The sequence below is a fragment of the Lathamus discolor genome, chromosome 4, assembly GCF_037157495.1.
Source record: "Lathamus discolor isolate bLatDis1 chromosome 4, bLatDis1.hap1, whole genome shotgun sequence".
Taxonomy (NCBI): domain Eukaryota; kingdom Metazoa; phylum Chordata; class Aves; order Psittaciformes; family Psittacidae; genus Lathamus; species Lathamus discolor.
The window spans coordinates 9528163-9555633 of NC_088887.1; the positions used below are offsets into that span (position 1 = coordinate 9528163).

The window sequence follows — 27471 nt, forward strand, 5'->3', positions numbered from 1 at the left end:
CTGGGGGACAGCATTTTCCAAACCAACCTTAAGGGAGGGCAGTTCATGTTCTCAGCTGTGGCATAGGCACCAGATCCCTTTGGAGATCCCAAACCCCTTCAGCACTAGTCCTTCTCTAGTACTGAAGGCTGATCTGTGTCGGTATCTATGTGCATCCTTTGGAGGGAGATCCTCTCTCAGGCTAGCTTTGTTTTAAAGCTGTTTTGAGAGTGTACCAGCTTCAGGACAGCAGGTCCACATTTGTGCTTATGCGCTAACTCCTGTCTGAACCACTGCAGCTCTGAGCTTTACAATATGCCAGAGAGACCTTCAGAGGCACCCGCACCCATCCTGGATTTCAGCCTCTATGCTGGCACAGCCGAGAATGGAGATCACGTGTAATAAATCCTAATGAGTAGTTAAAAACACAGAGCCCACAGGGGAAGGGAAACACTCCTCTCCCAAGTGGGGAATGGGAGCCAGTGCACGAAGTCAAGGGTGAAGAGCTTGTAGGATCGCAGGGCACCACATCAGCTCTGTCCCTGCTTGTTACCACCTTTCAGGCAGTTGGAGCTGATCGGCGTGGCGAGGTTTGGGGGTGTTTAGCATCCTCCAGCAGTGAAGCAGAGCTGGGCAGAACAGGCCACTGGGGTTGATGACAGACTTTGGGAGCGATCACTGCCCGCTGCCTCTGTCAAAACAAACACAAGGTGAGGTAAGAAGGAGCTAGAGGTGTCGATGCTACACCCAGGACAGCAGGGCAGGAGATGCTTTTCCAACACAGCTGTCCCCTGGCTCAGGTAGGCACTAGGCAGGCAACAGTAGCCAGGTTCCTCAATCACACCATGCACAGCTTTGGGCTAGGATATGGCTGAAAAGCTGCTTGTTCCATCCACATTACAGTCCTAGCTGGAAGATATTTATGGATCAGAAAGACGTTTTGAAGGTTAGTTTTTCTCCCCATAAACTAATTATTTTAGCCTATCTTAAAAGAAAGAGCAGGAGGATGAGATCTGAGGATCCCTGTTCAGTCTGTCTGCGAGCTCTGAAATGCAGATGAACAACTTCCCCTGTTTCCAAATATCACAAAGCAGCAGAAGTTCTATGCTAACCTAAGCAAACTCTTCTCTTTTGGGTGCTTGTAAATAGATGTTAGCAATAGGATCAGGTAGTTCTTATAACACCAGTCCTGAGTGACAGTTCTCAGGGCTTTAACAAAGAAAAGTATAAAGCAAAATTGTTTTCTGTCTCCTGCTCTTAGAAGCCAAACCCTGTGTTTTGAGGGGGTTTCATTACAGTTGGTAGGGATGGATTCTGGGAGAGCTTTTGGTTGCAATACAGAAGATCCCAAGGATTTTTCCCATTGTCCACATTCCCCTTCCTACTCTGCATGCCCCCATAGTGTTTCTCAGAGATCAGGCTTACAGCCATTTCCCACAACATCTCCACAGTGAAAGCCTTTGTCCAGCTGAAGATGGGCTCAGAGACCACCTTCTTATCGCTCCTGCTCCTCTACTTTGAGCAAAGAAGTTGGGCAAGTAGCTGAGGCTCTCAACCCAATCCCAGCACATCTCAGACTTTCTAGGGAAGAAAGGAAAAACATTGGGTTTAAAACTTATGAGTTTGTCTTTTTGTTGTCTCTCATGAAAAGCAAACCCCTGATGTGTGTTATTGCTCCCCCTTTGCACGTCTGCTCTGGGGGACAGTTTTCTCTCCCAGCCTTAGCTGGACACTGCTACAGGTGGTGGGAATGGGGGCAAGGAAGACAGTGCGATCCAGCTGGACAAAATTACCTACTATTTATGTAGTGCCCGTTAAAGCCTGATCTTCACATGATGAGCAGGTCCCTTGGCGGCAATCCACCAAGATGTGTGACAAGCAGCCTTGCAAGTGGTCCAACTAGAGATCAACAGAGCACCAAATCCCACACCAAGCACTGTCTGCCTGCCTCACATCTGCAAGTGTTAAAGGGGAAAGAGGCCTCTGGAAGGTCTGGGCTTGTCTGGCTTGATCTTATCCTCAGCAGGGACTGATTGCCAGGAGGGAAAGACAGAAATATTCTCCCTATTGTGTTTAAGAACAGAACATCCTCAGGGGAGCAATTTTACCTTCTTTTTCTTTGTCAGTGATGGCTTATCTACATCACGTCTGTCAAGGTTCTGAGGCTGAGCAGCCTTGATAGTAAGGACCTTTAAAGCACTGTAGCCATCAGCAGAGATCTCAATTTAAAACTTTAAAGGGGGAAATGCAACGATTTTTCATGGCCGGGCAGTCAAGTAAATTACCTTGCAGGTATCTCCTCAAGTGGATGCCACCTTCCCACTTGGCAGTGATGCAGAAGGGGCTGTGGTCAAATTCACTGCTAATGCAAGTGGAAGGCTCCTTATAAATACACAGAGCTGACCCAGCTGACACTCTGGCTTGAAAGCACCAGATGGCTCTAGATAAAGGTGCAAGTCCTGCTGGTGAATGAGTGGCAGTGCCTTGATCTATCAGGCTGGTTGCTTCCCACAACAAATGACGTATGGGGAGCCATTCCCATGAGATTCCATAGCAGGTGTGTGGCATTTCTCATGGAGGATGGCTGAGTTTGGCTGGGAGAGGATGAGGACAAAAGTGCTGATACATAAATGGCACATTTATGAAAGCATCACATCCACACTTTGCATCTGTAGTGGAGCAGTATACCCCTCTTCTGACAAGTAGGCAAGGCAGGTCTAATCTGCTCATCCTTTACAAAGTCGTACCTCCAGACCAGTTAACTGGAATCTGAGTCCTTATGAGCTGAGTTTGGGCAATCACAGCTTTAGCCTACAGCATGGTGGGTATGCAAAATGAGCCTGTTACTGCTAGTGGATTTCACAGAAGCACAGGTTAAAAGAGGGGCTTCTGCCCATGCATAGGTGTCTAGCATCACATATGGGCTACTGGGATATCTGAGATTAACGGAAAGCTGGCAGATATGGTACAGACTCAGTGCCCTACAGGTAGGCTGCCCCAGGGTCCCCATAGTGGCACCAGGTATCTCTGTTTAGCAACTGTCTGTCCCATCTGCTGCTGGGTGTGCAGGCGCTGGGATTGCTTTGCACTCTTCGTATGGCTGTCACTCAGAGATGATGAGGTGATGTGGAAATGCTGTATGCAGCTACTAGTAATGCACACAGCAGAGCAGTGCAGTGGAATACTCATGACTGCCTGTATAAAAGCTGTCAGTTTTATTTCCACTGGTAGAGCTCAGCTGAGGTGCATATTGGGGTCAGGGCTGGAGTGTCTTCTAAAGTATGAGTAAATCATTCAGCATCCTCTATCCTGCCAGAGATACAAGTGATTCCAGAAAGAGCTGGGTACTCCCAAACTGGATACCTTTATTCTTTTAGGACTTTTGGGCTAGGAATCTGCCAAGGGCAGACACTGGGATCAGAGGGCAGAGGAGGTCACAACTTCTCTGAAACCTGTTCTTTATCAATCTGTACTTCTAAGAACATAGCACTGATCTCTGATACATTCCTGCCCTCACCTGTGGTTGCCTTAATCCTCCATCCTGCTGCTGAACCTGGCTCAGTGAGTAAAGATGAGAATCTACTTCTTGTGCAATGGGTGGCATGGTAAGGGAGTTACTGGGACATTCATATATATATCCTTGGAGGAAACAATAGCATAAATGAGGAAACAGGCACAGATTATTTGCCTTGCCAAAAGCAGTAAAGACAAGAGTACTCACACCCTGGAGCTGGCTCTCTGCTTACACCTCTACTCTGGGGTCTGTAAATCCACGCTTGCCTTCGTTAACCAGAGTGGGCCTCTCAGTTCTTGTGTGCCACACCAACACCTAGAGGGAATCACAAAGAGTTCAGGGGCTCTGGATGCCAAGGAAATGCCAAAAGCAGTGCATCCATCGGGTGAGATCCTCAGAAACCCAGGGCTCACAGCTGTTTGAAGCATTGTTCAAAGGGGCTGAGCCTGGGAGGGACTTCACAGGCACATGAAACAGTGTCAAGGAGGAGGGATGATTCTGGACCAAAACCAGACCAACCTTCTGCCAATCCTTCTGGATTTTGGAGAAGCAATCTGGGCATGAATTGCACATCTAAGGCTCTTTATTAACACAGAGTGCACGGCACTAACTGTTCCTTAGTGCCCTCAGAGCCTTGCATCTGTGAAGAATTTGGCAGGCCCTGTCTGTCTGTCCCAGCCCTGCTCAGCACTGCAGCACAGTGGAAGGTGGAGGCATATGGCATGAGGCTGTAAAAGCAGCCAAAGAGAATGTATCTTCAAGGTCTCTTGTCCTACTCACCTTTGTGCAGTTGGCTGCTTTGGGCTCCAGCCCATCCATAGTCACTAGATCCTTCAGCAGGCTGGTTTCCTGGTAGCCTCCTTTAACTCCCTCCAGCTTGAAACTGGCCTGAGGCTTCTCCAGGATCAGCTTGATGCTGATGGCGAACCCAGCCATGTCAATAGCAAAGGGCCTGTTTGGGTCAAAGACGGTTTTCCAGCCGACCACCTTCCCTGCTGGGCTCACTTTGGGGGATTCATATCGCAGCCCCCCAACGAAAGCCACAGGCCAGACTGACACTCTCCTTGTGTAGCGCATCTGTGGGCCAGAAGGAAACAGTGCTATGAGAATTCAACCCTGCTACCTTTGTCCCAGCCCATTATTGTGCCACCCTCTGTTGTCATTGGCACCTATCCTTCTCCGTTGGCTTCCCACACAATCACACAGCTCTAGGCAGCACAAGCTCTTGTTCACCCATGCTGCTGCTTGAGGAGCTACAGCTTGCAAAGCCACAACGCTGTTTTAGCACATCCTTCTCTACACACCAAACTCACTGCTTTTCCATGCCCATATCAGCAGCCTTCCAGTGTCTGAAAGGGGCTACAAGGATGCTGGAGGGGGACTCTTCATCAGGGACTGTAGTGATAGGACAAAGGGTGATGGGTTCAAACTGAAACAGGGGAAGTTCAGGTCAGATATAAGGCAGAAGCTCTTTACTATGAGGATGCTGAGGTGCTGGCACAGGGTGCCCAGAGAAGCTGTGACTGCACCATCCCTTGCAGTGTTCAAGACCAGGTTGGATGGGGCTTGGAGCAACCTGGTCTGGTGGAAGGTGTCCCTGCCTGTAGCAGGGGGTTGGAAGTGGATGATCTTAAGGTCCTTTCCAACCCAAACCATTCTGTGATTCTATCTTCAGTCCCTCCGAAGGAAAACCTATGGTTTTCTGATCTCATCTAAACTGTTACCATTTTTTGGTAAAATGTTATCATTTTTGTAAATGCCAAGCACAGCTTCTAGCTCTGTATGATCAACTCCACCCACTCCAACTTAACCCTCATGCAAGTAATCTCCCTCCCTGAGAGATGCATCTCTGCACTCATCACAGATTCCCCCCATCCTTGTTCTTCCATCCATGGCTACTGCCTCAGAGAGTGAGGTTTTAACTAAACTATCAGAAAGGACCTAGAAACAAGTAAGAAAGGATGAGCTAACAGGGATCTAAAAAACCAGGAAAGCTGGCAATGTGCTGTGATGCAGAACTCTGTGTTTCAAGTAGCACAGTTTGGCTGAAACTGGGGACAGGGGAGTTTACTGAATATTTGCAAGTTTAGAATAGACTTGTGGAGTCTGACAAAAGCCAGATCTCCAGCAGAACTCTGGGCAAGCTTCCGTGATCTCAGGGGCACAGCCCTGCTGTGGTGCTTGGAACTCAGAGTACAGAAGGGCAGCCAAGGCAAAAAGATGGACTAGAAAGCCTGTCGACTTCTCTAATGTCCCCTACTCATCACACCCCTGCCACAAGGCACATTTATGCTTTGCCAGGAGTTTATCTTTGGGTTTAGTTAAATCAGGTCAGCTTTCCCTGGGGAGAGGTATAAATACTGGGCTATATATCCTCTGGTCCCTGGCAAAAAGGGCTCTACCTGATGCAATGGTGTGTGTGAGCCTATACCATGACAGATCTGCTCTTTGCTCTTTCAGCCCTTAAGAGCGTGATTACTGAGTTTGCATATCTATAGCTTTGCATCTGCCCTATACCCAGCTCTCACTGAGTGCAGGGTGTGTGAGGAGGGCTCTAGGCAGCATGCAGGAGCCCTTGTCTCCCAGTTGATGCTAAAAGTCCACATGGTAGTCCTATCTTAAGAGGTCTTTGCAAGCGCGTCTGGCCTTAAGAGGCTTCGCAGCTGTATCCTGCTTTTCTATCCCATGTAATGTTACAGCTCTTACCTCTTCAAAGAGCTCCAGGCTGTAGGTGTTGTCATCATCGGCAAAATACACTACCCCTTCTGGTGGTGCGGTGTTGCTGAAGCTGTCCCTCAGCCAGTGCAGCCCCAGGTTCCTCTGCAGTGTCCCCCTTGGGGTGTGGGATGGGATCCAGGACAGCCCCAGCTTCAGACTCTTGGGCGTCTCCACATTGAGGTGGGTGAAGTTGAGCCCTGCCTTCTCCAGCAGGTTGGATACCAGGTTGGTCCTCCGGGGCGAGTCCTCCACCACCACCCAGTGCAGGTTCTGCACGTGTAGGAAGGTGTTGGCCAGACGGGTCAGCTCAGCTTTCTGCACTGGCCGCGTGTAGGTAGGGGTGATAACAAAGATGGTTGGCAGGGTGTCTGACCATGGGGGAGGCCTGGAGTACACATAGCTCTGGATGACTCTCGGCGTTGCCCCTGTGCTTTGCTGCTGCCGAATGCATGACGGGAGGCTGCCTTCTCTCAGTGCAGATGTACCATTGAGGAGAGCTTTAGAGGTCACGTTCTCATCTGTCTCTTCTGGGGAAAAAGGAAAGAAGGAAGAAGAAGAAAGATGTTAGAGAACTAATCACTGCCTCCTCTCCAGGGAGTGCTGGGGACACATCTGTCTGGAGTCAGTGATCAGCACATAGAATGGTTTGCGTTGGAAAGGACCTTAAGATCATCTAGTTCCAACCCGCTGCATCAGCATCCTCTCCCCATACCTTACGGGGTATGTGTAACTCTTAAGAACAGTTTGAGTGCCTGCTATAGGCAAACCCCGAGGGGCCCTTCAGACAAGTTTGTCTTTGTTTAACCCATCCCATGAGTGAGCGTCTCCTACCGAGGGTTCGCACCAGGAATCATCATGACCACCAGCACGCTGGCAGCAGAACTCTTGCACTTACTTCTCAGCAGGCTGAGGTAGTGGGTGGTTGGGTACTGGTGCCACAAGGTTAGGAGAAGAGCCCATGGCAAGGCAATCAGGATCGTGGTCAGAAGGTTACGTCTCCTCAGCATGCTGCAGAGAGCTTCCAATGCCCAGGCATCTCTCTACCTTTCAGAGCAGAAAGAAAGAGTAAGGCCTCTGAAATACCAGTCTCCGCAAACATTAGGACAGTGAGTCTAGAGGCCAGACTAATAGGCTGAGCTTGCCTTGCTTGGAGGGAGGCATGGTAAATGTTGGGCTCCAATCCAGCAAAGCATTTGTCTAAGTTTACAAGGAGACCCATTAAGGTTGTGGCCCAAATCGTTATCCAGCTGCCCTGGCCAATTCCTGTGCTATTCAATAGAAGCTTTTATCTATTTATGTTGCTATAAAGAACCTCCTGCTGCTCCATGATGAACCCACTGTCCTTGACTTTGGGTTGTTCATGTTGCTGATTCTGAAACCAGAGTTACTTGCTCCCTCGCTGGCATTGATGTTAATTCCTGAGCTTTGTGGTAACTGTTTAATTTGCTTCTTTTGTAGAATATTTTAAAACTCTCTGCAAGAGTTGTATTCCTGCATATGCAACTGGACAAAACAGAAGATGTCAGGCATCCTTGAGATAGCCAGCGTCTCTTTCACTCCAGCTGCTTTAATTCATCCTCCTTATGCACATGCATTGAGGCAATTAGGGATGTACACTATCACCTACTAAGTTTGTCACGAAATCCCTGCCTCTGTCATTCCACAGTGCTGAAAGTGTCATTGTTCCACATCCTGGTTTGCCGTGTTTGGCCATTGCAGCATTTAGTATAAATTACAGCCTTCAGAATACTTTAATTGCTTTGTTAGCACTTCTGTAATGTACATGATCATGAGAGCTGAGGAATCACAACAGTTACCGTTTGTTTTCGAAACTCCTTCTATAAAGCAAGACGAACTAAGAGGAAATAAAGAGGGATAAAGGACAAAAGTATCAGGAATAACCAACAACAAGGGGTGGCTTATTTGCAGATGGTCCAGGCTACAGTAGTAATTTTGGTTTTCACAAATGGGCTTTCCTAGTGCATGTGCTGCCTTCTATATGGCTCTGGCACAGTCAGGAACATTTTCCTCCAACTTCTAGCTTCTGCTGTGGCCCCTCTCTAGATATGATATTGTTATTACACACCAGCAACAAAAGCAGTGCTCCAGAAAGAAGGATCCACATCTGCTGTCCATGGAAAGACTGAAGGGTACAGAGCAAAGTTACTCTTTAGCATCTTAGAACTTTCTGCTGCCACTCCAAGCAGGATGCCTGGTATTTGATAGCTGGATTTTATCCCACTCTCCCTTCCGGTAACATCTGTATTCTGTCTCCTCTGGGATTACCTTTCTGATGACAAGTACTTCTCCCAGAGGACTTCCTCACGACCACAGTGATGCTCATTAAGAGCCTAAAGGGAGCATAAAACTTCCATTAGCCTCCTGCAGAGAGATTTCTGTTGGGAAACACACCCCCTGGGAACTGAAGAGCTGATGAGCAGCCACAGAAGGCCCTCTTGCTCTCCTAGGCTGCAGGCAGTCTGAGGGAAGAGAGCTATGTGGCATCACACTGATAGAAAGGATGGAAAGAAGGCTCAAACTGGTTGGCCCTGAATTCCTAGGTGTACTGAAGGCCAGCCACCTAAACCCAAGGTCCTCAAAGAGACACAGGCACATTTTGTGTAAAGGAAACTTCTTGCCCAGGATTGGAGCCCAGCAGCTCTTCATCTATGCAAAGAGGAAGGATTGCCTTGCTTCAGCCTTAGAGGAGTGTGTGAGAAGAAGCACGACGATTGGTCTTAAAGGACTCTGCTTTGCAGAGACACACGGTATTCCTGGAAGATACCAGGGGATGCTGTTCAAAATTCATCCTCTGGGACCTTTGTAGTACTTGTCATTGTTTTTTTACTTGACATTTAGTGTCCTGAAAGAAACAAGGATTATGTGATTGCAGGGCTCATCAGTGCCCTATCAGCAGTGAACGACAAACCCATTTCAGCCCCATCCTGCATGTCTCAGCAAGTCTTCTGGCAGGCAAGTAGATACTCATAGGCCCTATCAAGGAAACTGCTGCACCATGAGCTCATTCCTTGTTAGACACCAGCAGTACCACACTGGAGCAATCCGTCACTGTAACCTGCCTCCACTGCTCCTCAAACCAACCATTCATGGTGATAATCTCTATTGCTTCCTACCTCCTCACTCAGGAAACACCATGCTGCCATTCCTCTATTTTCAAGCTATGGAAAACTGATGAAGAAGTAGGCCAAGGAACCCGTGTAGTCAGAGGCACACAGGATTGCTTTGGTGATGCTGCAGGAGCCTTGTGCAGCACACATGCTGGCTCTGCATAACCTCATTGCTTTCTGATAGCTGGGTCCAGAGCAGGTACAAGAGCTTCCTTCAAGTGTTAGTGCTGAAGGCATAGGTCTTTGGTAAGCTACAGATCTTTCCCTCCAGGAAATGCCTTCCTTTACCAGCACAAAGCAAAGCTTCCCGTCACTCTGGGCCATGATAACAGACAGAACCACCAAAGAAATCCAAGGAGAGCTCTGCACTGCTTTGTAACAGCGGCAGAAGCTTAGGTCCACCCAGGCTCTGGCTCGGAGTCATCACAGCTCCTTGCTTCCTCTAGTACGTTTGCAATTACAAATATCCCTGCATTAAAGTCATTCCCTTTAATAAAAGGCTTAATTACACAGGCACAGTTTCTATGCAGCAGGCCTGCAGAGGTTGTTTGTGGAAGAAAGGAGAGGAGGAGGTGGCAGAGAGGTGGCAGTGCTGTTACCAGGAGAGCACAGAGGAGAGTGGATCAGAGTTAGAAGAGCTTTAACCAATTCTCTTTCTAGTTCTTTTTCCTCCTCCTCTCAGCCAGCCCTGTTCATACTTCCTGAACACTGCGAACAAGCGGAGATGCTGTCTGTGTGTGCAGCTCCTTTGGTGCTCCTCTATATCTCCTCTCTATTGCCTTCCCAACGCATGTGATGCTAAAGCAGTTAAACCCTGCATAAAGCACCAGGCCACTTGTGAACCTCACAGAGGAGCTGACCTGAACACTGCTTTCAGAAAGTCTATCTTGGGATACCTCATTTTCTCTTTTAAAGCATCACCTTCTCCTCGCCACTGCTGCCCTCTGCATCCATCACGCATGTGCTCTTCTTTGTTCCCTTACATCTTTCATCTGCCTTTTCTCAGTCCTTGAGAGCCTCCATTTTTCCTGTTTCCAGGACTAAAGGAATCCTCTGGCTTACAAATAATTTTATCCTTTGACTTCTCTCCTTCCCCACACAAACACCCTTTGCATTTTCTTTATGTCCGCCCTGCATGGCGTATTTCCCACAAAGTAGTCCATTAAAGCATTATCCCACCCTTCTGAAACCCCAGGCACATGGCAATGCCTTTGGGTAGCCTGCTGATTGCCCCAGTGGGGCTTGCAGAGGTTTACTGCACATATCTTTACCTACTTTTGATAATTAAAACCAAAGTCCCCTAAGTGGCTCAGATTAATTGCATGCCTGCTGGCAGGCATTACTGTGTGTATTCCTGGCACAACCAGCTACCTGCCTTCTGCCTTTAAACCCGTTCAGAGGAGATCCTATTAAATGAGATTCAAGATCAGGAGAAAACGTTGTGATTAACTAAACCCATCCGCAGCGACCATCCCGTAATTCCTGGGTTTAAGCTGTAGAGGGCAGGGACTGTCTCTTACTGTGCTTGTACAGTCCTGATCCGGACAGGAGTTGGATGTGACTGTAATACAAATATTATTGATTGTACTCTCTTGCTTTTCTCCTCCCTTGCTATTCCCTCTGTCCTGCCTATTCCTCTTCCTCTTCCCTTTGTTTCCTAGTGTCTTCTGCAGCCCGTGTTTCTGTTACACACCCTTAATAACATTAGCTGGATGTTTGATGGATGCCTTCAATATGCTGCCTGTAGCCTTCTTGAGCTGTTTTCCAATTACACATCCCTCTTCTTAATTTCATCCATCAATCTTCTCTTCTTCATTAAAAATAAACAAACAGACACACACAGAGCACAAAGCTGAGTATGAGAGGGACAAAATGTTTCTCTTACTACTCTTGCTTCACCTTGCTTTGTCAGACTTCTCAATTCCTGGGACATAACACCATCCAGTCTCCATTTAAGCTCCTGTGCTGATGCAGGGAGCGTTAATCTGGAAGGATCTGGGAGAAGAGAATGAGAGAAGCACATGGGGGTAAGAACCCAGCCTGAATGCCCGAGACTGATGCTGAAGAGACGCAAGATCTGGCTGAGGCTCAGAGCATCACATGTGACAGATCCCTTCATCTGCTGTTGACTAATTACCATCAGGGAACAGTTTGTTACCGGCAGGGCAGCTTGGATGTTGGGAGAGGGATAAGCTGGAGGACAACCCAGGCAGCCTCACTGTTCAGATACAGCTTTAAGATGTCACATATGTGACTTTCTCTGAGTCACAAAGCAGTTTGAAAGGACACATGGGGTGAATGAGAGAGAAAGGTGAAAGTTAGGAAGAGGCACAGCTGAGTGGGGATTACAAGCCTGACACAGGAGTTCGGGTGCCTGTGGTTTTCCTATGTTGCAGCCTCTGGTTCAGGGCATCAGCCTATCTGAGCCAGACTTAGGAGACCCTCAATGTTGGACCAACCCAGCCCTCTATGTCTATAGTCTGAGACACAGACTCTAAAGATCATTATCTTCCCACAGGAACCAATTTCACAGTTCAACCTGTCCCCTGGGAACATCCCTCTATCCATTGTCAAGATTTTCTAGGCAAGCACCCAAAGGAAACTGTCTCAGTGAATGGAGCCAAAGGATTCAAGGAACACCCCGTGATGTTGGTTTGTACTGTGTTTGTAAGCCTATTCTGTGCATACCCTGTGAGGAGAGAGGGATGAGAGGGGCAGAGCTGGAGCAGAGCAGTTGGAAGGTGCAGATGAGACTTAATTTCACGCACTGAAACCATCAGCAGCGTTTGTGGTTTGTTCTGCCTGCATTTTGCTGCCCCTCTTCAGCAGCCCCTGGACACCTTGAGGAAGTCCATGCAGATTTCATGAGTTCCCCTAACTCCCGGTGTGGGAGATGCGATGCTGAAGGCAGAGCAGGGAGCTTTCAATTATTGATGAGAGCGACCTCTCTTTAAACAAGCAATGCATAATTCATGGCAGCACCGGTATTTGTGGTGATCAGCAACGGCTCTGTCTCTGCTTTGCTGAAATCCACAGGAAGCTGCTGTCCCCTCTCCCCTCATTCCCTTGGGCCCATCAGAGTCTGCAGATGAAACTTCAATACTGGTGAAAATTGAGACACAGCAAAGATGCTGCAGTGCTTCCCCTCCCCGGGCAGGCTCCTGCCTGCTCGAGATGTGCACAATGAAGTGGGAGGATGGAGTCAAGCAACCAGAGAGGTGGGTGGAATGGGTTATTGCTCTGGGATAAGCAGGAGTAATTACTGCGCAAACACAGCCACAACAGGACAGTTCTCAGCAGTGGGACTCCCTCTGACCCAGGGATAGGTCTGCAGGAATGGCATCCATGCAGGACAGAATGGAGTTCATGTCCAGCTTGTGGGGGTGAGAAACAGAAGGGTAAAAGGGAGATTTCTGCTTAGCAAGAAGTAATTTCTCCCCTAAACTGTGCTGGAAACAGGTGGCTGAAAAGCAAAGTTAAAAAAAGAAAAGAAGGAAGAAGTATTTTTTTCTAGGAAGGGAAATTTTAATGATGGAATTGGGGAAAGGAAAGGCTCTTTCCTGAAGCCACAACTGGGAATCTTGACCTCTCAGTAGCACAAGCAATGCAGGCCACTGTGGTCCTGGTGCTCTTCTGCTGTGGGTTTTAGTCATCCCTCTGCCTCAGACCTCATGTATGGCTCTGGGCAAGCAGCGCTTGCTGTCTGAGTGAGGGGAGCACTTCCCTATGGCTGGTGGAGGCACAGGGCAAGGCAAAAGCTCACCGAGCCCCCTGGAGAGACAAACAGCAGAGAACTACAAATAATCACACAATACGGGGAAGGAGGGCAGGTCCTTCCCCAGGGCAGGAAGAGCAGAGCTACCAGCAGCTGTGGGGTTTCAAGGCGCTGCCCCATCCACGCTCTGTCATTCAGTGCATGGGCTCCTGTAGGGATGACTTCCCTGGGAAGTGAGTCACTCCCAGTGGAACAGCCGCCCTTCCCAAGCCCCCGCACTTCTTCCTCAGATGGAAAGAAAGGCTTCATCCTCTCCCTGCCAGCTCTGATCCCTTTGCCATATGGGAGTGCAGTTTCTTCAGCCCAAAAACCAGGCACATCGTTGGGGAACGGCACCGTGCACCCCCCCCCATCCCTCCATTGCCACATCAGCCACCTTCCTCCATGCTTGGTCCGTAAGCAGCTCAAAACAGCACTTTTCCCAACAGCATCCTTATCCCAGACTTGTGTCTGAGCAGCACAGGGTGGGGGAGGGTGATGCTTTATACAGGGCTTTGTTCCCAAGTTAAAAAAATGGCAAAAAACCCCATCAAAAAAACCCTAAAAAGAAAGGTTGATGAAGCTCATTAAATCTACTGGCTGGGTCCTGCGGGAGCCAATGCTTCTGGGACAGCACGTGGCTCAGCCTGCCATCCCCAGGTAGATCAAGGGTATCCAGGCACTATCTGGGCTATCAGCAGGAATGGAGATAACCCAGTTTGGATATAGACTAGACCTTGAACTTGGCTGCAAAGCCCGGCTAAGCAGGGAGCCTTCCAGAGCCTGCAAAAGGAGGTCTAAACCAGGCTATTTTTAACCAGCCCAGACCCAAAACGTCCTTCATGATCAACCCATGCGACCTGTCACCACCTTCCTGTCCCCCTGGGCTTTGGCGAGGGTGGGCTGTGAGTCAGAGGGACGCAGCCCTCTGCACCATACCGCTTTCCCCGTGCTGCAGTGCCGCAATCCAGGGGTGCCAGAAATACCCGGAGAAAGATTGGCAGCTCGGGCCCGAGCAGGAACAGGAGGTACCAGATGTCTCCTGAGAAAGCCAGCTCTCTCCTGAGAGCCCTCTCTGCTTGGAGTTATTCTCTCTCGAGAGGGAAGTCAGAAGCTTATTCAAACGTTGGCTTCTCTCCCCTGCTGCCGAGCTCTGGCACAACCAAGGTCCTTTTTAGATGCTGATGACTGTTACAGAATAATCATTCCGAACGTACCCGTGTGAATCAGCCCAATATCTGCATTAGCAACAAAAACCAAAGCAGAAATTTCCTTTTTTTTTTTTTTTTTTTCCAAGAAGGCAAAATAATTTGCAGGAAACAAAACCAACACTGGATTGTTCCAAAGTATCCGTACATTTCATCCAGAGCTTTCCCTACTGAGTTAACAGCTGATGCCTGTTCAGCAGGAGTGGGAGCTGTCGTTTTGCAGGTTTCTTACAAAAGCAGAAAGGAAAAACCTATAGTGTTTGCTTCCAGAGCATTTCCAAAGAGGGAGAGGAATTATTCTTTTAAGAGAAAAAGGCATTATTTGATGGATAATTACATTTCACAGGTGCTAGTTTGGGGTGTGGAGGGGGGGAAATCACTTTTATCACAAGCTCCTTGTAAAGATACGGGGCCCAAAGGCCAATGCTGTTTCTCTGGTAGTAGCCAGGATGCAAAGATGGGCTTTGATCTTAGCTCTGTGTCAATATGACATCAAATGCAGACCTCCAGAGGAACATCCGATCACTAATGCACACTGTTGATTGATTTAGACAGCTTGTTTTCCTCCTGCTTTCAAAGGCAATGTGGAAATGCTCTTCCCTGCTGGACTCCCCGGTTACTCCTAGGGAGGGCAAAAGAAACCAAAGGAGAAGCTGCTGTAGCTAAAAATCACACTGCAAACGAATGGAACAGCAATTACACCATTTAAAACAAAGACAAGGCTCAGGATGCCTCCTATCTTCCCAAAACCTGTGGAAATAGTGGCGTTTTAATGGTGACACGTGTGTTGGCACCCTGAAGAGTCAGACTCCAGAACCTTTATTGCACAGAAACAGTTGTGGGCAGAGGATGTGTATGGGCAACAATCCCATGCACATGGGAAAACCCAATCAATACATGTACAACAATCCCAATCACATGGGACTGAATTAGGTGATCAATAAAAGCATCATGCAAAGAGCAGACCTGAGCAGGGTGTTTTCATGGGTGGCTGCTCCATAGATTAGCACAGTGGCCAGCACTGATGGGTTGCCACCATATCATGCAGGTGTTGGTTAAGTGAGAAGGAGGAAAAACACCACTTTGGTCTCCTGATGGACATTTGTGCTGTTGCAGCTCTCTGAGCTGTGTGAAATACGCTCACTGAGGTGGTCCAAAATGCTTATTCTGAGTTCTTCCTCCAAATAAACCATCAGCACTCATTAGATTTGCCACTTGCAGCATGGCATCCAAGTGTCAAGCAGGCAGTTTTAAACACACACATGGAATGGAGAAATAAAGCGGCACCTAGAGAATTGTCCTGTGCAATAGATGGAGATCACAGGCCTCTGCTTGACTTGTACCTTCATTGCCACATCTGCCCTGTATAGCTTGGGCTCCATTATCAAAACATGAGAATTAAAAGAGGCAGAAGATGACAGCGTTTATTCTCCTGCCCTCTGCATGTGAAATGAAAAGGGAAGAGCGAAGCAAAGGAAAGAGGGGCAGGAAGGAGATGGCCAGTGTTCTGCTGTCCTTCCCTGTCTTAGCAGGGAAGCTGTTGATTCCAGACCACAGGCAGGCCACATCTGAATTAGATGCCATCTGAGATCAAGAGACCCAAATGCAATTCCCACCTTCTGGCAATACCGGGGGAGCAGTCAGTGCCATGGTTGAAATACCTAACTTAGACACTGACAGCAGCTACCAGAACATAGCCTACATCATGATGGAAATAAGCTTCTCTTTGGGAAAAAAGTACACAGTGGATGCATTTGCGTAAACGGATGGAACTGAGGAGCAGCAAAAGCCAAGTACCCCTTTCTGGCAACAATCCAATCCCACCTTAAGGAAAAGGTGTAGGTTTTGGTTTTTGTTTTTCCATGCCTTGCACTGTTAAAACAGAAGAGACTTATGTGTTGGGAAGGCAAGGTAGGCTGTGAGGGAATTGAGGGCAAACAAGTTCACACTATGAGAAAGAAACTCTGCTCTCTTAGAGTGCATAGGGATTGCTCTCTGCTGTGCTCCTTAACTGCACACAAGAGTAACCTGGGCTGAAAGTGGTCTTTGCACGTGGTCTCTATAAACCTTCTCTTGGGAGGAAGGTCAGCCTAAGCTTTATTGTACGTGTGTTGTGCTTCAGGCTGCTCAAGACTTGGATGCAATAAGGGGTTGATGCTACCGTCCAAGCTAGTGAGTTGCTCTGTTTGTCCCTTGAGCTTCAAGTGTGCTCTTTGCAGAAATACCAGCAGGAGAACACTGGGAAGGAGATGCCTCTCCCCAGCTCTTACATCTCTGCATCCTGGGAAGCACTGTCCTTCCTGTCCTTCCACATACACGGGCTGCCAGTTAGCCCTGGACAGAATAACTGAGGAACAGATAATTCTCCTAGTGCTGGGGGGAAGAAATCACCCTCTGGTTATCAAAAAGCTTTCTGAACATCATGGTCAGTGCATCGTGTCCCCACAGTGCTGGTAAAAGTGGCAGCTGCAGAACTAGAAACTGGATCTCTAGAAACGCAGGAATGCTTTAAAACAGGGGCATGTTTTGTCCTTGCTGCCCACAGAGCACACTTCTGGTTGCTTTTCAGAGTCTTCGTTCTTAACCAGATCCTGTGCATTGTATGACTGGTGAACAGCCTTTTCTCCCTTGCTGCAGTAAAGTCTTTCTTAGACTTTTTAACCCCCTCCAGCAGATGGATGCTGGGTTCTACCCAAATTGGGCTGAACTTAGGATAATGTTACTAAGGTTGCTCCCATACTTCCTCCCCAAACCTCTGCAAGTGTGCATGCACCCTGCATCATCATTATCATCACAGAACCGTTTGGCTGGAACGGACCTTAAAGCTCATCTAGTTCCAACCCCCTGCCACAGGCAGGGACACCTTCCACTAGAGCAGGTTGCTCCAAGCCCCATCCAGCGTGGCCTTGAACACTGCCAGGGATGGGGCAGCCACAGCTTCCCACATGAAAACCACTTCCATACCTTACTAGCTCTACCAAAAAATATCACCGAAAGGCCAGCAACAGTTCCTACGCAGGCGAAACATCCCAAAACCTCTTGGGGAGGAAGAAGGAAGAAACTGGCTTCCTGGTTCTGCTTCTGTAACTGATTTCTAGGCCATTTGTGTTTGTCCTGTTGCTGAGGCCAGGACCCATGCTGAGGTTAGGAAGGACCTAGTATTGGGTAAGTATGATGCAGAAGGGAGTACAAAAGAGCAGAAATCATGCCTAGTGACTATTTGACTGCTTTGCACCAGTGTTTAGCAGCTACATGACTTGGTTTGGACATCCCAGGAACTACAATCCAAGCGTGGCTTGGCTTGATTGACTATGGACAAAACTTGCTGATGGCAGCTTATCTACCGTAGAAGGGTTTTCTGCAGCACCTCCACAAAAGGCTACTAGGTGGGATGAAATGTGCAGCGTTTGTCTAGCAAGCTAATGATACCAGGGGCACAAGTGTTCATGATGTACAAACAGTACTAGATATATTCTCAAGAGGGTGATAAGAAAACGGAGCATCATGCAGGAAGGCTCTTGGAAGTGGCAAGAGCAATTTTTAATTATCCTTTCCCAAAAAACCCTTTGGGAAAAACTATATTCACTCATCTTCTTAGCACCGAGGTCAACAGTGATGACTGGATCTTAGCAAAGTGCTTAGCAGTGTCCTGTGCATTCTCTTGTAATGGAGCTGCTGATGCATATCGAGTAATAAGAGACAAGCGATAAGTAACACAATAAAATTGTGTTTTCCTTCATGCTCCAAGAACCCTGTTCTAACATGGAAGTTAGAAATATCACTTCTGCTGCAAGAAAAGCTTCTCTTGTCATTTGATATCATGGTGCTGAGCATGCAGGAGGGTTGGAACTAGATAATCTTAAGGTCTTTTCCAACCTTAACCATTCTATGATTCTAGCTTGGAGGAAAACAGGAAACAGCATGAGAGTTGCTAACCAGAACAGGAAACACATTGGGATTACTGGAGGAGCTATGGAGAAGCCCATGGGCTGCTACAGAGCAACGGGTAGTGGTATCCCACGGTGGAGGGGAGATGTGTGAGTGAAGGCAGAGCAACGGGCTAGATCCTTTCTAAAGACCTGCCAGGGGACACCTCACCTACCTAGAGTCAGTGGTTAATGCCCCTTCCTGTTGCTCCACAGTGCTGGGAAGCTAGCATGCATGTCTGAAGGAGGAAACCAACTTGCCATGGACCTTGGAGCAGTAGGTTTTGACAGCTTGCCTCTGATGCCCAGCAATACAGCTCAGCTGGTCTTGTGTTTGACTTAAGCAGATGCTGCTGTGGGCTCTGTAGAGGTACGCAGGGATAAGCAGGATTTGGTTTCTGTTTGCTTGCTAATTTGAGCCCCCGCTGTGAGATTTGGATGGTTCTGAGGATTCTGTATTAGCTTTAATGATTAAAAAATTATTTCAATGCTTAGTGAAGAAGTTGCACGATCTATCATTGAAGCCACTTAGCAACAGGACTCATTAAGATACGTGTTAGTACAGAAAGATACCCTTGCTCCAGCATCCTCTCGGAATGGCTATCCACTCATCTAAACAAGACAAAGGTCTTTGCTGGCCTCCTCCAAGGCCAGAGGATAAAGCACTCGAGTGTGAAACAAGATCTCTTGGTTCTTTTTCTGGCTTGAACTACACATAAGTGTGTGGATCTGGGCAAATCATTTCACCTGCTTCAGTGCCTCAGTTCCCCCACAGGTAAGATAAGCTCAACAATGTAGAAGCACTCTGGGGAAATGACTTTCAAGTGCCTAAAGCTCATTAGAGAAAAAACAACCCTTGCAGTGAACTAAAATTGCCTCACCCCCTTGACAGTAGCTTATACTAACCACACGCTTCTCATTGTGCCTTTCTGAGCCTGACAAACGCTTACCTAATTAAAGGGGAGGAAAGCCATGTTCTTCTAGCCCCTTACTGCCCGATGGTAGCCAAGAAGAGATGTTAAAAACTTGTTAACTTGGCTCAAAAAGAATTCATTTTGGGCAAAGCATTTCTGGTTACCCTTCAAGGAGAAAGAGAACCCACCAGTTCTGGGGCAGGAGCTAGTTTTGCTCACAGGAGCACTGTTAAATACCGTGTCAGATAGGAGAACAGTAATACTTTGTGTGGTTTATTCATTCAATCTCACAGGCAGCACCATTCTCCATATGAGGAGAAACTGAAGCGGGTATAAAAGGATACACTTCAGTCCACAGTATATGAGCCGAGGTGTTCCTGGCTTTGGGACTTGTGCACAGGACATTGAACTTCGTACCTGAATGCACCTTAGTGTGAGGTGGGGGTAAGGGAAGCGTGGATGGAAGGAAGGTGAGGGAAGAAAAATGGGTGTAGGAGGGATAGTACGGTGTGACTGGAAGTGGTTCCTGAAGGAAGGAGAAGGGAAAAGGAGAAGAGATGAGGTTAATGGGAATGAGAGAGTGGGAGAAAGGAGGAAGAGGAATGAACAAGGGTGAGTGAGCAGGAGACCAAGTGAGACAGCAAGCAGGAGGCACCGTCAAAGCATCCGAGCTCTCTCTGAAGAGATTGCCTATTTTGCTCCTGCTTTTTTTTTTTTGGTGTGTGATCTTGCCTTAAAATTGCAGGAATGTGGCAGCACAGCACTGGCGCTCCGATTTATTAATTCCATCCCGTCCCACCAGCCCATGTAACAAAAGCATCTGTGTTTGCTCAAGAGGAGCACATGAAGGGCCTCATTCACATCAGAGGTGGAGGGAGAAGCTGGCAGATACAGGGAAGTCATCCGCGCCTCCTTCCTTTTCACCTTTGTGTGGATCTGGGCTTGGGGGAAGGGATGCAGCAGGGAAGGGTACAGGGGATGGGGTATCAGGAGGGAGAAAGCTAAGATCACCACGGTGTTCTGTGCGGGAGAAAGAGGAGGGGGGGACCTGAGGAATGCACTAGGCTGGACCAGCTCCAGTGAGGAAGGTCTCCTGGTGCTGCAGCTGGGATAAGATCCCTTCCTGTCACCCAGGCTCACCCAGCACTGCTCTCCGAGGTGGCGCTTGGCAATGAATGACAGTGGGGCAAAATTGCTGTGGTCACAGCTTTCACTGTTGTTGCCTGACCAGCAGCTATGGACATAACCATAATAATACATGAAATCTGCCAGTCATAGGAGAAACATCCCCTTACAGCTGCTTTTTAGCATGCTTTCAGGATGAGGAAGGCTCAGGATGAGATGAATATTAACTACCCTGCTTTAACAACTGGGGCATGAAGGGGGAGAAGAGCCAGCAACCTCTCCTCCTGCCAGGCAAGGATCAGCTGTGCTGTTTCTAGCATGGGGTACTGGAAGATCTCTGCCAGATGCAGACATGCTTGATAAAACCACATCTTTACCCCTGCCCTTGCACAGCATCCTTCAGAGCCAGGCTGCCCTGCAGCACCTCAGGGGAAGCAGGGTCTGCAAGCTACTGCTGCCTGCCTGGTCCTTGGCTTTCCCTCCAAGCTCTCCCACACAAGGGCTGCCGAGGAGCGATCCTGCTTTGCTAGCAGAATGCGGTTCCCATGTGCCCTGTACTCCCACACACAAACCCACCGTGAACTTACAGAACAAGACAACACTGCCGCTCTCAAATCTTTTATCCAGAGCTGAGATTGCCTGACTGCTTACCCTGTTCAGCTCCAAGTAATCCCAGCACTTTGCTTAGCTGGAGGCTGGCTGTGTTGGGAATAAATACCCTTGCTGTCATTGCCAAGGGGTAACAGCCAAAGAACAGGACAATACCATTTTCTTTCGTAATGCAGCATTATTCATCAAGCAGCACCACACAAAGTTGCCAGGATGCTGGCAGTCTATTAAAATCAACAGCGCAGGCAGAGGAAGCAGCAGCGTAAGCACCACTGGACCAGCTCAAATCTCATCAGAACTTAACCTGAACCTGCTCCAGCTGACAAAACCCAAGCCTGTGGGATGTAAGTGTCAGCACATAGGCTGGAAAACACCTCTTTTTTTGCTTCTGCATGGAAATGAAGCTATACCCCAGTGATCTCTTAAACACATCTGTCTCCTTTGACTCTTACATTGATCAATGTTGTGGGTTTCGGAAAGTACAAGGAATCCTATGTTACATGATTGTGAAAGGTTGAAGCTCAATCATTTAGATCTATTTCAAATGGACTGTTCTGTCCAGTGATGAATGATCTGCTATTCATCAGAATGTCTCCTCTTTTCCCAAACCCGACACTCAGCACCAGCAGCACCTTGTAGCAGCGAGTTCCATATGTCACTATGCACAGCATGGGAAATGACTTAATTTTACCATCAAATTGCCACCTTTCACTTTTTCCTGAATGCAATCCAGTTCCTCTACTAAGAAAAGCCATGAAGAGAAGCATTCATTCCCTTTCTACGTCGCTGATTGCTTTGTTTTTCACAATGTCCCTCCTCTGCCTCCCTCAGCTAACTAACCCCTTCTCAACTAATCTCTCTATGTCTATCAGGCATTAGTGGGATTACCTGCTCGGAGAAGGCAAACAGAACCCGAGGAGCCCCTTGTGCTGGAGCTGCAGATCCCAGCTCTGTGTCAGAGCTCTGGGAAGCCTCGTCTCCTGAGGGAACTTTGCTCACATTTGACAAATGTGAGGAATTGACAGAGTGCAATGTTTTTATCTCGGGGAGAAGGAGCTCAGACAGCTCCCCGCACTGCGCGGCGGTGGAAGCTGATTGAACACTTGGGAACATTGGCAAAGTAGATAAATTTGAGCTCTTAAGGAAAGACCTTTGGGAGTACTAATGCCACATGAGAGCAAAGACTTCAAGCTCTTAATTATGAGCCTGCATGGCTTAAAACAGCATGAAAGGGTAAAGGATCAAGGTTTTGCGTGTTGGGGTGCAGTTTGGAGACATATCCCTACCTGGAGGAATTGGGGGCATCTAACCCTTCTGAAGAGAGGCTTTAGGCAGTCACAGGACCATGGAATGGTTTGGGCTGGAAAGCACCTTAAGATCATCCAGTTCCAACGCCCTGCCATGGGCAGGGATGCCTCACACTAGACCATGTTACCCAAGGCTCTGTTCAACCTGGCCTTGAACACAGTCAAGTCTATGCCCAAGAGGAGGGTGCCGACAGCCACAGGTTTGATCCTCATGCTGCATGTATTAGTCTCTTATGGTATTGGTAGGATTTAAACTACCGTCCTGTTAAGCTGAGCTGCATCCCAGCAAGTGTTCCTCAGAGATGCAGGGGCCTTGCCTGGGAGACAGACGATGTGGGGCTGTCTCAGCTCTGACGCGATGAGCTGCAGTGTCTCCCTTGTAAAGTGGGGGTAGTCATCCTGACAAACAGCTCTGTATGTGGGCAGGGAGCGCTCTTAATCACACATGCGGAGTACTTTGAGATTCTGGGATGGGAAGCAGCCCATAATGCTTATTATTAGATAGAAAGGCCACAAGCAAGAAGGGCAGAGCAATGCTAGACTTCTCCAGAGCCCTGCGGGTGCGTGGGACCCGGCTTCCAGTCTGCAGTATTACCACCTTGTTTAGGATTCTGCTTGTATTAGGAACAATTAAGTACAAGAAGGAAGAGGACAGATATCATCTTTCCTGTGTACATCCTGCAGAATAATTGCAGAGCTTTCCCAAAGCAGTTCTGCATGCTCAGTAAAGGGCATCTTTGGAGCCTATCAAATATCCCATCCCTTGCAGGCATACACAGGAAGGCTTGCGGCATGTGTCAAGAGATGTCTTTATTGTTCCCAAATATCAGGAACAGGAAAGACAACTGAGAATGCTGAAAAGAAGGAAGAAGCTCTGGGAGGTAGATGGGGTTGTGGAGTGGCTCCTCATAGCTGAAGGTGACTGTGCCTGCACAGCACCCCAAGGGAGATGGGTGGCAGGGGCTAGAGCTATGAAGGCAATGAGTAGCAGGGGGTGTGTGCAGAGCAGTGCCACTGGTAGGTGATTACTACGAAGAGGGGAGGAAAGCCATGCAGGGGTATGGCTGGAATGAATTCACTCCAGGCTCCTGCCTGCTAGGAATGACTTTGGTCTCAGGAACTAAGGACATCACCTGGCCTGCTGCTGAAGCAGAGGCAAGTTCCCTGCCAGAAAGCACCTCTACTGATGCTTCACAGGCAAGAAGAGAGGATGCTGGATACACGGGAGGTGCAGCCTTGAGCTGTCCAGTACCACTTTGGACGCTCTGCAGGGAAGTTGCCATTAGAGGACACAAGCACTAGGCGCAAAGACATTCCCAAACCATGGAAAGAACATGAATTAAGGGTTTTACACTGTGGAAGTATATTCTCTCCTGCACACATTTTAGCTGCTGTATAGCTCTGTACAGCTCCCTAGGCAACAGACTTCCCAAATGACACCATAACAAAGCCCAAAGGTGTGGGAGCCTCACTCATTAAAAATCCTTGCCATGGGAGCAAGTGTCCCCATCCCAACTGCTTTACTTCCTATCCCACAGCTGCCAAGTGTCTTGCAGATCAGGCTGAGGCCCTTCTCTGTAAAGGCGGCTGCATCTCAGCTGGGCTCTGTTTCAGCAGGTTGAATTGCTCTGGGATTGCAATGTTGCCTAAATGATTTATCAATTATTGTTATGGTTATTGTTATTATTATTATTGCTACACAGAAGATGTCAAAGAAGCCAAGAGCTTTAATTTTATTTCAATCGATTCCTGAAATAGCAGATACTATGTGTTAGCTGCTCAGCACATCTACCTCTGTACATTAACTGCCCTGCAGAGCCTTAATTCAGTGCAGACTGAAGTGCCCTGAAAGTGATACTGGTTGCTCCCAGGAGGGAAAGAAGAAAGAATCACAGCCACGGGGCTCCTGGCCTCACGCTGGGCCAGCACAGCGTGTGCTCGGCCACTGGTGCTCATGTACAGCCTTGTGTCCCAAGTGCAGCTGTTAACAGAGAGCTTCCAGGAAACCATGGAGCAGGCACTGACCAAAAACCATCCTGGTCCTTGCATCCTGCTTCAAGGCATGGAGAGAAAGGGATTGGCAGCATGCGCTGCTGCAAGCAGATGTGACACAGGCTGTCACACACAGCTCTGCCAGTGGCCCCCTCCTGCCCTGTAACTCTTTCTATTACCTGAGGCTGATGTCCCCATAATCTCCTTCCAAAGTATCTCATTTTGGAGTAATGATGGCCTCTGCAATGTGAGGATACTGTCCTGCTGTCTGCATGCACCCATCTCCCAACTCGCTATACGGCCCCTGTTCCTAGCCCCGTCTGAGGCTGTTTGGCAGTCCAGAGATGCAAGGCATGAACCTCACCATTCATTTTTAGTCCCCATTTCGCACCAGACACGATTTAAGCCTGAGTAGAGGGGGGTGACCAGACCGGTGTGCAAAGCCACTGTACCCTGCTCTACTCACTGCATACGTGTTTTGCACAAGGAAGCCTCTGAGGTCCAGGAAAGGAGCTGGAAGCACCTTTATCACCTGCATTCACACTTCCCCAGTCACTCTCTGAGCTGTGCAGACTTCAAGCTGCTGGATGGGTATTTATTGCTTGTCATTATTGCCCTGCTACGATGATGCTTGGTGCTGCTCTGCAGATCCAACCACCCCTGCTCCCAAGCACGCACAGAAACTGCCCATTGTCGGGTTTCCCTAAAGGGTTACAGAGGAACCAGCTGCTTCCCTCCACATTTGCAGCACCTGCAGGGTTTCTCTCTCATGCACTGGTTGCTGATCCTCCCTTCCCTCCCCTGGCCCCAAGCTGGATGGGCAAGCTGCAGAGGTAGGAGGGTGAGCAGAAAGTACTTTCCAACTCACCTAGGTACAGACACCCCAAACTCAGCTCCAGGAAACCAGCAAGTGCATCCCGCTGCAGACACCCGTGTGCCAGGCGGGGGTGAAAGGAGTCCAGAGCCTCCTGCTCTTGCCCTCTCCCACTCCCACTCTCACTCCATCTCCCCAGAGCTCCTCACCGGGATGCTCGCTCGGGGTCGGTTCCCGGTTTATGCCTGCACACAAACCCCAGCACCGCTCTGGACTTCGGCTTCCCCGGTATTTGTCACTGAAAAGGCACAATAAAGCCTCTCGGGGGGCAGCGTTTGGGCAAAACCCGGCCGGAGATCCCGGCGGCTGCTGCAGCCACGGAGGGACAGGCACCAGGACTGGGGCATCTCCCCACAGCTGGAACATTCCAGTCTGGGAGCGGGATGCTGCTCTTCTAGAAGGTGCCCAGGCCGTGTACGCGTACGTGTGTGTGCAAGGACATGGGCTCCCCGCGAAGCACGGACCCGGTTCGGGCGCCGAGCATTGATGAAGTTTGGGGACCCGGCTGCCGGTCGCGGGGCTGGGCAGCCCTTCCGTCGCCGAGCGCCGGGGGGATCGCAAGGTCACCCCCCGCATCGCCAGAGCTCCTCCCTACGCCCCCAAACCCCAGTGCCCTACGGCGGGGGAGGGTCCCGCTTACCTGGCGAGACGCGCCGGTCACGGCGGAGATGCGGGAGCGCCGGGCGAGGGGCGGCACCGGGCCGGGGGCTGCCAGGGGCGCATCGCCCGCCGCCGGGCGGAGGTGGGTCCTCCCTGCCGCCGGGGACGGGGACTGCCGGGACAGGGACCGGCCCGTCGGCGCGGATGGCGGCGACCGCCTTCAGACGGCGCCGGAGATGCGGCTACGCGCGGCGCGGAGCCGATTTAAGGCCACCCCGTGCCGGGGGTGGGAGAGCGCCAAAGGCCGCCCGCAGCAGGCTCCTGCGCGCCGCGCATCCCGCGGGGCCACCTTAAATGGGGAAGGGGCAAGAGCGGGGCCGGTGAGGAGGGGAAGGCGCTGGGAGAAGAAGACCCGAAGCGAGTCGGGGAGTGGGGAAGGTGAGCTGGGCTGGGAGTGGGGATCCGTCCCTCCAAGGGGCAGGTTTTCCCTTCCCTGTGCTCTGCCCGCTGAACGCGGTGGGGTGGGACTTTTGTTGCCTGCCCCTGGAGGCTCGTTGTGCTGCTAACCGAGTGCTGGAATGATTTCTCACTCCCCGCCGGGGGTGCTCCAAGGAGAAACCACTTGCCATCACGACAGGGTGTAAGGGTTGAATAAGATAAGGCAGTCTGTAGAGCATAGCTCGAAGCCGGGGGCCATAATGCTCCCAGGCTTTGGTCTCCCCACTTGTTGCTTGGTGGCTCACATCGTGTGCCTCAGTTTCCCTTCTAGCTCTGAGATGGGCAGGGAGTGTGTGTTAGTGCAACCCGCAGCAACGGCTGCTTGGCCACATGAGCAGCCACAGCCCAACACTGTCTGACAGCCTCTAAGCGGGAGCAGGTTATGTGGGAACAGAAGACAGACCCGCTTTGGTTTCCCCCTCCCTGCCTCCCTTATGAGCTCTGGCTGCCAGCCATAAAGTCACCACACTGCTTGAAGGGGGGATGTGAGAAGCAATTCCTTAGCCTCTCGCCCGCGGCTGAAGGCAAAGGGCAGAAGGAGAAGTGAGGGCTCTCTGCTCCAAGAGACTTCTTTCCAGCCTTCCCCTCGCGTAGGACTGGGCAGCACATGTCCGTACCCCACTTACTGTCCTGAGGGTTGTGACTGCCGCATTCTAATGGTGTCTCCTGAAGAGGTTGCCACAGCTTTCAGCAAACCATAAGGTGCTGAAGGTAGCACAGTTCCAGGCTCAGGTGGGGACTTAAGGTTTAAGTTCGGCTTCAGGTAATGAAGCTCCTGCTGTGGGATGTTCTAAGCAGGGCAAAATGTTTTGAGGTCCTTGGCTGGCAAGTGGAGAACAAGAGAAGTCTGTTCTCTCAGGTTAGCTGGCAGGTCTCGGCCACGTTTCTGGAGCAGAGGTTGCTGAAAACACCTCGGAAAGGAAGACATCAAGTGACATTTTACAGCCCAAATGACATTTACAAAGTGCAACACAGAGGTGAACCCTACACAGGCAAAGCAGAAGGCGTGTGTGTGCCAGCACCTCTGCTCACCTGCTTCTCCCCTTGCCAAAGGGATGCTCCGAGCCGGACAGGTTCAGTGCCACCCCCCTTGCTGCCATGTTCGTGGCTGCACAGACCTGTGTCCTCATGCACCTCTCGGCATGAGTAGTGACAACCCTGGCATCCCAGGCTGCCCTCACTGTGAGGAAGCCATCCATCCACCCATCCACCCATCCATCCATCCTGAGTGCTGGAGGCATCAAGTCCCCAGTTGTACGGCTGGCCCAGAAGAGTGTGTGCTCAGGGCTGGAAGCCAACATGTGGGTGTCAGGAAATGGCAAGAT

At 49.6% G+C, this 27471-nt stretch overlaps 1 protein-coding gene across 2 annotated transcripts; it reads right to left on the reverse strand.

Annotated features, from left to right (window-relative positions):
* LOC136013069 (galactosylgalactosylxylosylprotein 3-beta-glucuronosyltransferase 1-like) lies at positions 1 to 25896 on the reverse strand. Of its 2 annotated transcripts, none has more exons than XM_065676345.1 (6): positions 25689 to 25896; positions 7107 to 7251; positions 6200 to 6738; positions 4274 to 4570; positions 3701 to 3808; positions 1 to 670 (listed from the first exon to the last, which is right to left on the reverse strand). In XM_065676345.1, exons 2-5 carry the CDS (start codon positions 7216 to 7218, stop codon positions 3722 to 3724), a joined length of 1035 nt encoding a protein of 344 aa, XP_065532417.1. In that variant the 5' UTR covers positions 7219 to 7251; positions 25689 to 25896; the 3' UTR covers positions 1 to 670; positions 3701 to 3721. The 2 variants fall into 2 exon arrangements, with proteins under 2 accessions (XP_065532417.1, XP_065532416.1); XM_065676344.1 differs by having other exon boundaries at positions 7107 to 7255; positions 25689 to 25895.
* Between the last annotated feature and the right edge of the window lie 1575 nt (positions 25897 to 27471).

Bases quoted from the DNA above. Each gene is read 5' to 3' on its own strand.
- LOC136013069 (XM_065676345.1), bottom strand. From the start codon at position 7,218: ATGCTGAGGAGACGTAACCTTCTGACCACGATCCTGATTGCCTTGCCA. The intron at 4,571-6,199 runs GTAAGAGCTGTA...TCTGGCCCACAG, and splicing joins GCCTGGAGCTCTTTGAAGAG to ATGCGCTACACAAGGAGAGT. The intron at 3,809-4,273 runs GTGAGTAGGACA...GATTCCCTCTAG, and splicing joins AAGCAGCCAACTGCACAAAG to GTGTTGGTGTGGCACACAAG.